This window comes from Podarcis filfolensis (assembly GCF_964270895.1).
Source record: "Podarcis filfolensis genome assembly, chromosome: 2".
Classification (NCBI taxonomy): domain Eukaryota; kingdom Metazoa; phylum Chordata; class Lepidosauria; order Squamata; family Lacertidae; genus Podarcis; species Podarcis filfolensis.
In genome coordinates, this window is record NC_139605.1 from 83,957,789 (window position 1) to 83,968,400 (window position 10,612).

At 43.8% G+C, this 10,612-nt stretch overlaps 1 protein-coding gene across 1 annotated transcript in view; it reads right to left on the minus strand.

Annotated features, from left to right (window-relative positions):
* Positions 1-6,110, minus strand: part of STX8 (syntaxin 8) — a 75,795-nt gene extending 69,685 nt beyond the window's left edge. Inside the window, exons 1-2 of the mRNA XM_083597806.1 lie at positions 5,895-6,110; positions 2,932-3,031 (exon numbers count right to left, since the gene is read on the minus strand). Coding sequence (XP_083453932.1) covers positions 2,932-3,031; positions 5,895-5,911 — 117 coding nt within the window. The 5' untranslated portion in view covers positions 5,912-6,110. The remainder of the gene's footprint in view (positions 1-2,931; positions 3,032-5,894) is intronic.
* Between the last annotated feature and the right edge of the window lie 4,502 nt (positions 6,111-10,612).

Sequence of the window (10,612 nt, forward strand, 5' to 3'; positions counted from 1 at the left end):
GCCAGCCTGGTAAAGAATGCCAACCATCTTGGGAACAGAGAATGACCAGAAGAGGGCTACAGTACATGCATCCACAGGGAACTGGTAATTTGTGGGGAATGTGGTGCTAAGCATTCATCAAGGACTTCATTCTGGTCAGAATCTCAAGCGCACTCTTGAGGCAATCTACTGAAAGTCCAAGAGCAGCAAGTATTGCTAAGGTGACATAAGCTGACAGCTAACCCTGTTAAAGTCCAGGAACTCCCCAGAATTTCATGTCACTTTAATCCAAGGTAATGAAGCAATACCATCCACTCACAGGACCTTTCCCAGGTGACAATTTCTTGAGAACTAGCAGCTCCCACGACCATCCACTGTCTTGTAGCACAACAATGGAAACATTAGCCCTGTCTCACATACACATTTGATTTAAAAGCAAAAAAGGGGTGGATGGCAAATTTCACTAACGCCCCTGCATTAAGTATGTTTACTTGGACGTAATACGCACTGATTTTTTAAAATGGGATTTACTTCCAAATAAATCTTAACTTCTTAGGAATACAGACTTGCTACATCAGGGCAAAGTGGTTGGAATGGGTTAAGAAAACAAACAATTTTCAGTTTGAAGTCACAATCCACTAGCTCATTTCTGCAAAACAAGACCAGTTTTAACTATAGGACTTGTGCAGACACCTAACTGTGCTCTTATGTCACTGTAATTCATAAGGGAAACATTCTTGAGAGATTTGCGTCCAGTGTGGACTTACATTTGCTTTCCACATTTTTTAAAAAAATGTATACATTTTACTGAGGAATGTTTCCAATCTTTCACACTAAGCATTATCTACCAACAAAACAAAGAGATGAGGAGGGGAAGGACTAGGAATAAGAATAAGCTTTATTTTGTCTCTCATTCGGAATGGCAATAGAAATGCTTGATTTTCTCACTACATTTTTTTAAAAACGTCTTAGCGCATGAAAGTGGCAAAATCCCAGAAAAACAAGACACTGATGACATTTCCCCTACTTGGCAAACATGGGAAAAGAACATTTTTCTTCATTAAAACATTCCCTGGCCACAGACAACATGACTGAGCTGCTTAATGTTTTTCAACATCAGCCCATAACATCAGTTGTTATGGCAATAAATATTGCAATTGTTGGAAGCCTGTTTACACTGGACTCAAATGCTGGCTTCCTACCTGCTCACTGAGCAAGTGCCTGCAATTCTACTCACGTACAAACATGGAAAGTTTTCTTCAGGGAACCATTTGTCTACTGAGCAGTGTATTTTGGAACATGAACCACTGTTCCTACAGTATAGGGAGAGCGCAAAGGAACAATAGGTGGTCCTGACACATCTGCGCTTGGTCACTGCTCTAGTCACAGACATACATTTCAAGATGTGCATCTTTCTTTCATACTTCAGGTATCTACTAAGTGAAACACAGCTTAGTGAAACAAATGCTGCATGTGAAGTAGCCCTAAATTATTAGGGCTCACCATACCTTCTGGATTCTCCTATCATCTGAAAGTATAAAGGATTTTGCAATCTTACATGAAGCTAGTCATTTCAGTCCAGCTTACTGAGTATTTTCTGACCTGAGCTGGGCCTTTACCTGACAGCTAGGGCTTAGCTTCCCTATTTCAGAATTAATAATACCATGGAAATGTGAACCTCTGCTTTGTCCCAGCACTGGGTTTGTTCTGGTGCTGTTGCCTTCTCTCGGAGGACAGCCGAAAGCAATGACTTGACTAAAAGAACTGCAGCAAATGTCCAGCTCACTCATTTTACCTGACAACAATACGGATTCAAAGTGCCATGTCCATGTTCTGAGACAGAGGTGGCTATCTTACATCAAGAGCATCCTCTTTCCAACTGATATCATAGTCTGTATCCTACCCTTACAAAACCAAACAAAATATTATTGTTTCAAAAATATTTATTCCAATTTTTATCTCACTCTGTCACTAGGATTTAAAACAGGAAACTATAATTTACAAATCCAGGCCAATGCGGAGGAGTGGGGACAGAATAAAATAGCTACCGTATTTTTCGCCCTATAGGACGCACTTTTTCCCCTCCAAAAATGAAGGGGAAATCTGTGTGCGTCCTATGGGGCGAATACAGGCTTTTGCTGAAGCTTGGAGAGGGGTCAGTGCGCACCGACCCCTCTCGCTCTCCAGGCTTCAGGAAGCTATCAGCAAGCCTGGGGAGCCCTGCGGGAGTTCCCACAGGGCTCCCTATGCTGCGGATAGCAGCCTGCCGCCCGGGGCGCCCTGAAGCAGAGCGCCCCTCCCGCCGGGCAGACATCCGCAGCATGGGGAGCCCTGCAGGAGTTCCCGCAGGGCTTCCCACGCTGCAGATAGCAGCCTGCCGCCCGGCGCATGGAGCACCCTGAAGCAGAGCGCCCCTCGCGCCGGGCAGACATCCGCAGCCTGGGGAGCCCTGCGGGAGTTCCCGCAGGGCTCCCTAGGCTGCGGATAGCAGCCTGCTGCACGGAGCGCGGGGCGTGCTGAAGCAGAGCGCCCCGCGCTTCGGGCAAACATCGGCCAGCCCCACAAGCTCGGGGGACAGCGGGGAGGCGCAGCGCCGCCACCCCGCTGTTCCCCGACCTGGTTTTGGGGGGGAAATAAAGGGGGAAAAAATTTCCTTTATTTCCCCCCCAAAAAACTAGGTGCGTCCTATGGGACGGAGCGTCCTATGGGACGAAAAATACGGTAGTTACTAATCTCTACAAGCTTGGTCTGTTAGAGCACTCAGCGTCAAAGAATCTGATGAGTCTTTTAAGGATAGGAGCTCCAGTGTTATAAGGCAGCTACCATGATTACCTTTAAATAGTTTTCAGGTGCACACAGCTTGCTCAGTCAAGAGGACACTGGCTGCTGATCTTAAAAGATGTAAGAGAAGGTAAAGCAAAGCTGGAAGGTGGTCCATGAATTATGCAGTACCTTAGTTGTACTTTCACCATTCCTCTGACATCGATTGCGTTCTTGAATTTTTTCAGCAACCTCTTGGGCAGTATGGCAAGTGGATTCATACATCGACAACCTAAAACAAGTTAATATAGTTTAACTAATATACATACATTTCTGCCTTTATTGTTCATCAAAATATTCAATCTTTCACCACTGCCCCTTGACCCATAAAGATGCCTATTTCAAGTCAAGTTGATTGTTTCTGTATCAGGTTTTGAGGTTATGCAGTACCATGCATGATGAGACTCCATAGCTGGCAGTGCATGGACGGAAATAGTTCTATACCCTCCAGGGTGAGAGCCTGGGCTCACACCAGGGAGAGGCGGGAGATGAGTATTAGATCGTTCAGTGAGTGTGGAACACAAGTCCAATACTGCTTCATGTATTAGAAGTGTATCTTATTGTGTATGCTTGGCAATGACTTTTTGTGAGTGGGTTGAAAGTATGAGTAATTGATAGAGGTAATGTTTGGTGTAGCAAATGGTTGTAGTGGTTGTGTGAAATGGATGGTGAGTGAGATTGAATGAATGATTGCACTTATGCTGTGCTGTTTGAAATTTTATATTATACTGCCTAGTAGTTCGCTCTGATTTTATATTATTTTTATGGATTTTTAAAATATATTTTGTGGTGCAAATCATTTGATGTTTGTGGAACATACTGTAATGTAGACTGCTTTCAGATATTTTAGGTAGTAAAGCAGTCTATAGATGGAAACAAGATATAAAACAAATAATGGACAACTTATACATAAAAAAATTCCTCCAAATTTAGAGCATAGCTAAAGAAGCTATCCCAACAAACATCCTATAGAGAAGCCAATATATTAATTGCCACCAAGTTTTAGCAAGTAACAAGACACAGGATGCTGAAACACCACTGAGGATTTTTAGCACATGGTCGCAATTCATAAACAGCACCAAGGTAAGATATTTTATTTTATTTCTATTCCACCCTTCCTCCAAATGAGCCTAGGGGGCAACAAGGCCCCACCTCTCAAATCTGCTCAGGGGTCAAGAGAATCCCTGGAACAATGTACAATCAATGTTTGAAACAGATTGAAAGCTAGGAGCTAAATGGCACCTTAAACCTAGATTATGGACACAACAATGTAATGTCTAGGCACACTTTTTCATAAGAATACAAACAAAGCTGAAAATGAATGAACTGCAGCAAAAATATTATGTTCATTTTTCACATGGTCTAGTCTTTCCCCTACCCACCCCCTAATATTCTTAAGAGGGTCTCTTCTCCAATCTTCAGAGAGTAGCTGGAAGTGGGGAGGCAGAAAAAGGTCCTTTCCTTCCACTCTGCAGTTTTAATCTGAAATCTTAGGCACAGTACTGCACCTAGAACAATGGGAGTTTTGAACACTGTGTACAATGTACTGGGGGAGAAGATTGTTCTATTAAACAAGCGGAGAGGCTTGTGCTGACTGAGCAATCTTCTTGGTGCTACACTGAATTCACATGCAAACACTGTGGTCAACTTCCCCCTCTCACAGTAATTATATGTGGTTGAAGCAAACATACAGTCAGTCAACCTAAAGAAAAAATAAAGCATCTCACTTGAGGTATTTATTGCTATTGTTATTGCCCTGGCAATAATCCCTGTTCAAGTAAAGCAAGCTATCTTGAATAGAATTCCAATCCCTTGTCAAACTTGGGGAGCATTGCCTTGTATCCCAACCACAATGCAAAAGTCTTAACCAGAAGTGTTTTATCCAGCACAAGGAACATATAATTTATTTAGTTTTTTAATTCATTCTATCTAAATATCTCATAATAGGCAAACAGGTTAGGGAATCCCCGTCCCCAAAACAGATTGAGTCTACTACAAAGTGTGAGAAAGAGGAGAAACTTGTCTCCCTCTGTTGCAAAGTAGTACAACTATATTACACCTAAGCACTTGCCGTATCAAAGGAGGAATCAAACAAGGAAAAGCTAGAGGCGAAATGGAAAGAAGTTGTCCTAGCAAAAGAATAATGGATACAAAAACTTACGGAATATGCCTAAATGGTGAAATTTACTGGAAAAATATGAAATCAAGATAACAAAATTTTTATAAAAGAATGGAAATGGTTTATTGAATATTTACAAATAAACTGTAAACATTTAAGAACATTGACAGGATTATTGTAATAACCTGCAGTTTTATAAGAGTATATATTTAAAGTAGATGAATAAATGAGTAAATTAAGTTAATGGAGGGACGTTCAGTTTTGCAATGTTGAAATGATTGTAAAATTACTGACATGTATAAAACTAAACATCATAAATAAAATAATAATAAAACAACGAAAAGCTACACATGTGCAAATTCTCTCTGCTATGCTACTATCCAAGTACAAGCGTTCCTTTGTATCCACGCTAGGTGCGGGCTTTTTTGTCTTCTATTGCTACAGCACCAAGGCGGAAGAAGCTGCACCTGTGAAAATTCTCCCATCTCTACAGCAGTAGCCCCACAACTGATTCCAAAGGAAGGAGATTGAAGGGAAGAATGGTGAGGACAGAGGAGAAACCAAACCTCATACTATATTGCAGGGGGAACGGGGGTGCTGCGTTTCTGGGTTGCCACTCCCACTGTCCCTAACCATTGGCCATGCTGGCTGAGGTGACAGGAACTGTGTGCGGGGGGGGGCGGGGACGGAGATGCTACCACAAGCACCTGGAGGGTCAAACTCTCCCCATCCCTGCCTTAACAAGGCGGAAAGTGAGAGGCGGTAAGCAGCACTATGCCTTCAGGCTGCCCACGCCCGGTTAGCATTAAGTGGAAGGGGCAGGACGCGCCTGCCCTTCTCTGGCCGATATCAGGCCCAGAGTGAAGGCCCCCCCCCCCCACTCCACCCCTTGGGTCAAAGGCAGCAGCCCCGAAGGGAAACGCTCCACGGCTTCAACCAAGAGGTCTGCCCCCCCCTCACACACACACACATTTACCAGGGGTCCGGAGCCATGGCGGCGCCCAGCCACCCAAAAAGCCTGTATTCCGAGTTCCGTGCCTGCAGCCGTTCCTAGTCAGGTCAGCTGACAACGGCGTCCGCGAAGGCTCAGGCGACCAACGAGACGGAGGAAAGCGCGACCCTCGGGCGCATTCGACGGAGGGGTCGAAGGGCGGGGCGTCGCTGAAAGCGAAAGAGAAAGGGGCGCCGGGTACAGAGGGAGAGGGAGGGAGGGGCAGGGCAAACGGTAACCGCGCGTGCGCGAACCTGCCCAACAACTCGCGCTCAGCTTAAGGGGTCCACGCTGCCGCTTCTGGGATGCAGCCGGGCTTCTCCCCCTCCTAGGCATGCATAGCTGTCAACTTTTCCCTTTTCTTACGAGGAATCCTATTCGGAATAAGGGAATTTCCCTTTAAAAAAGGGGAAAGTTGACAGCTATGTAGACATATAGGGCGTTAATACGGGCTTGAATGCCTACATGCGACTTGTCCGTGGGCATCGCCTGGTGAGGTATTCTGTGCGACGCGGAAAGCTTGCACATTGGTTGCATTGGTAACAATTAACAGCGGAGAATTCACCGTACCTGTTTTGTGTCCCCGAGCAGTCTGGCGCCACCGGGTTAGGCTCTCGCGGTACTGACTGAAATCACTAAGGGCTTATCCAAACTTATTTGCCCTCCTCTTTGCAGGCACGGGTCTGAGCCATAAAGCTCAGTGTCCCAAGTGTGTAGTTAGGTGATTGTGGTGTTTCTAGTTTTTTGTTGCTTTTGCCCTGGAGCTTTCCCCACTAAAACCCGCTGTTTAGCGCTCAATCGGCGCAAACACAGATGAGGGTTTTTTGTGGATTGTTGTTTGCGCCGATTGAGTGCTAAATAGTGGGTTTTCACGGGGAAAGGTCCAAAGCAAAAAAGAAAAGGGAAAATAAAGGTGCTCAGAGATGGAGCTTTAAAGCGAGGACCATGCCTGGAAAGAGCAGATAAGCTCTAAGTATTACTGTTATTTATATCAATCCTGCTGGCTCATTTGGGATAGCACTGACTATGCAAGAGCGATCACTGCAACTAAATCTTGCAGGAACGTGGCTCATCTTGCTATTATATAACGTCCCTTAAATTATAAAGGGTTGTTCCTTTTTATGTTATCACAGCTCCATAGAATACTGTAGATCAGGGCAGGGAGCCCACGTCTTGCAGATGCTGCTGGACCATTGGCCATGTGGCCTGGAACTGATTAGAGTTAGATTCCAACATCCTCCTTGCAGCTGCTCTACCTCTGCTGTAGATTATTCTTAGTACAGAACCACTCAGTCTACAGTTCTCTGCAGGACACACACCAATCTTGCTTCACAATCTCTTTTTTCTTCTGGCAACCTAGGCTGCAACATCTGAAGAGACTGCAAAGCTTGCATCATCAGTATTTGAATCACAAACACACAAGGGAGTGATCAGTTAAAACTGTTGCCACACACTTATTTTTAATTTTGTTACTGCATTGCTTCTTGACAGGTCTAACACTCCTTTACAAATGACTCTACTATTCTCTGGTCCTGAGGCATTATGTTGCTTTCCTGATTGTTATTGCTGTTTTGTAATAATTGTTATTACTGTTTTTTAAAATTACATGTGCTAAGATCTGCTAATCTAGGGCTCACAGCCACCATAACGGAGGCTAATACATAGTGTGACTTGGCCCTTGTCCTGTGCTTTCAATAGCAGCATGGCATGCAAAAAATTAGTTGGTGAAGCTTTTCTTGGCATGGAGATAAACTTACGGTAAGTGAATGCACAGGAAGCATCCCTGCCGGAAGAAAGCAATGAACTATGTAAAGTGTATCCCAAATCATAAATATGATTTGACTTATGCTGCTGTAATAATTGTGAGCTGCAAACTGCTGCAGAGAAGAAAATTTATGTTCATTAATAAAAAAAATTGTGTGTGTAATGGAAAACTAAACACAAATAAATGTTTTTTTGATAATTTACTATTGCTACTAACCAGTCCTGCAGAAAGATAACATTATTGTGCCAATTAATAAAAATATATTGACATTGTTTGTTTTCTGTTAGGTGGCGTGGCTGGTGCAGTGCACACAAAAATAGAGTTGATAAAGAGACAGGACAAAGACTAAGGGAGTGGGCACAGTTCACTAAATGTGGGTCAGGAATAGGGAGTATGCAAGAAGGTCCTTAACATGTACCATATGGCACCAGTCTAGTTAAACTTTGATGAGTCCCCAAATGCTTTGTAGAAGAAAGGAGGAGAGTTGATGATTTCAGAAAGGCATTAGGAGTGCCACTTCCACCCTCCTCCCAGTCCCCCTCCTGTTGACAATAGCCTAACTTTACTTTATCTCCTGCTCAATTTATGTACATCAAGCTGTTATCAAAGGCACTGTTGTTGTTTTTTACAGTGATAATACCAGGCAGAAGAAATGCTTACAAGGATTATTTGATGCTCATGCATCAAAAGAATAAACAGATTTATTGCTTCAAACACAGCCAGTATGTTGTGCATTAACAGTGGTTAACATCCAGATATCGCTGAAGGCTGAAATCCTATGTATACTTACTTGGGATTAAATCCCATTGAACTCTAGGACTGGCATCTATGAAAACATGCACAGGTTAGAGATACAGGAGAGGATTGCACAATTCATTAGTTGCAAACAGCATATCCTACTCTGATCATTTGAAGCTTCAGAGTCACTGCTATGGACTTAGACTGGGGAGACTTGGATTCAGATCCCCACACAACCAGAAAATTTACAGGATGGATTATATCCCAACCTACCTTACATTACAACAGAGGTTTTGTTAGGCCACAGCAACCTTTTCCTGTGCCTGATGTCATTTATGTCCCTAGCTGTGGGAAACTTCAAGCAACAGCTGTAATGAAGAATCAAGAGCACACACTCTGCTCCCAATTCTTCCTGTGAATAAAAAAATCTGCTTCTTTTTCAATTCAGTACCTTTTCATGTTTCCCTGTATGGGACACTCCTGGATTACCAGGTTGTTGTGAGGGTAAAAAGGGGAGAACCATGTATGCCATCCTGAGCTCCTTTGATGAAGGCTGGGTTAAATAATGAATAATATTGGCGTTCCTTAATAATTCTGCAATAAGAGTTTTCAACACATATAAACTTAACATTTACAGCCTGTTACTGGAAAAATCCGAGGGCTCCCTTGGACAAAAAGCAAAGACACCAACCAGAGTAAATTGAAGCAAATCAGCAGCCTGTAGGCTTGGTCTTTATTGAAGAAAGACTGTCGCGACAGGGTGCTCCCCTCACTTGCAGGTGAGAGGAAAGACCCAGAAAAATGGTGTGCAAGACATTATAGAAACTTTTGAAATTCCCACCCTGTAGGTCAAGCCCACCCCCAGAAACACCATGCATACATTACAGAAAGGAGGGGTTGAGGGAGGAGTTGTGGTGGTAACCTGAGTGTCCTGTCACCTGGCTGATTCCCTTCTCTCCCCCTCCCCACGAGTCACTTCCAGGAGACAAAGGGGAGTTGGCAGTTTCCTGCCCCCAGAGGGAAGATCTGATCATTGTCCTTTGTTTCAGTCCATGCTGAATCCACTCCCATATGCAAGTTCTTTGTGATCTTGATCGTCTTCTGTCTAGGACCATCAGGGTTGGCATAGCAACTGGGCAGGGCTCCTGTGGATGTGCTGGGATGGTGAAGGGATTATGGCTGGCCTGTATCAAACCTTCCCCATTTTGTAGTCCTTCCTTCATGGAGTAAAATAAAAGTGGAACAGTGCAAATCCGATGTATGGTTGATTTTCTATAAATTTATAACAGAAGCGTAGCGTATGTAGTGTGTGAGTGTGAGTGTGTGTGAAGTTTGTACAAACTGAATGATGGGGGGGGGGGTTCCTGCTACAAGCCATCCATGGCAGAAATGTCCCATGCAAAGACCTTAGCTCCATGTGAAAAGGGGGGACAGTAGGCCATGGAGGGGGATGTACACTGAAAAAGGTTCCTGTTGTGTGTGTTCAGAGTAGAGTGTGTAGTCTTCATGGTGGATGGAAGTGGTGCATTATGCCAGTCACTGAGCACAGAAAAGGGTTAAACAAGCATAAATGGATACCTATTAAATCATGGGTGTCAAATACCCTTTGTATGTGAAACTCTCACACCTTATCTTCAGTAAGCCTCCTGTTTCAGCTTGATCGTATCATCATGTGGCAGTCTGCTTAAGTACATTCATGACAATCAAGAAGTTAATAATCATTAACAGGGCATTTTGGCATCTCTCTGGTGCTTGAAAGCAACCAGTTAAGAGTTTAACAGCAGCAATGTTTACAGAAGTGAACTATATCCTCAGTTCACATTTTTTGGCATCTGTTGCCTTGCAACATTCCCATCCCATTGCTCATTTCCTGTAGTAAGGTAAATCTATGTTATTTTGCTGATGCTTTAGAAATAGGTAAACAAGTGAAAGCAACTGCTTTAGGGTGTACAGTACAAAGTATTTTACACTTACAGCCACACTCCATGTTACAGTAAATGAGTTGTTGCACTGGGTGGGGTGGGGGGGGGAGCTGCCAAGAGGACCTCTGATCAGGATCATGGCCTGAGAAAGGGAAAGGGACCTTAACTCTCCCTCCCCGTCATGGTCTCAACAAAACTTACTCATCTGAAGCTGCTACTTGTATTGAGAGGGAAGGCTGTAGCTCAGGGATAGAGCACCTACTTTACATGCCGAAGGC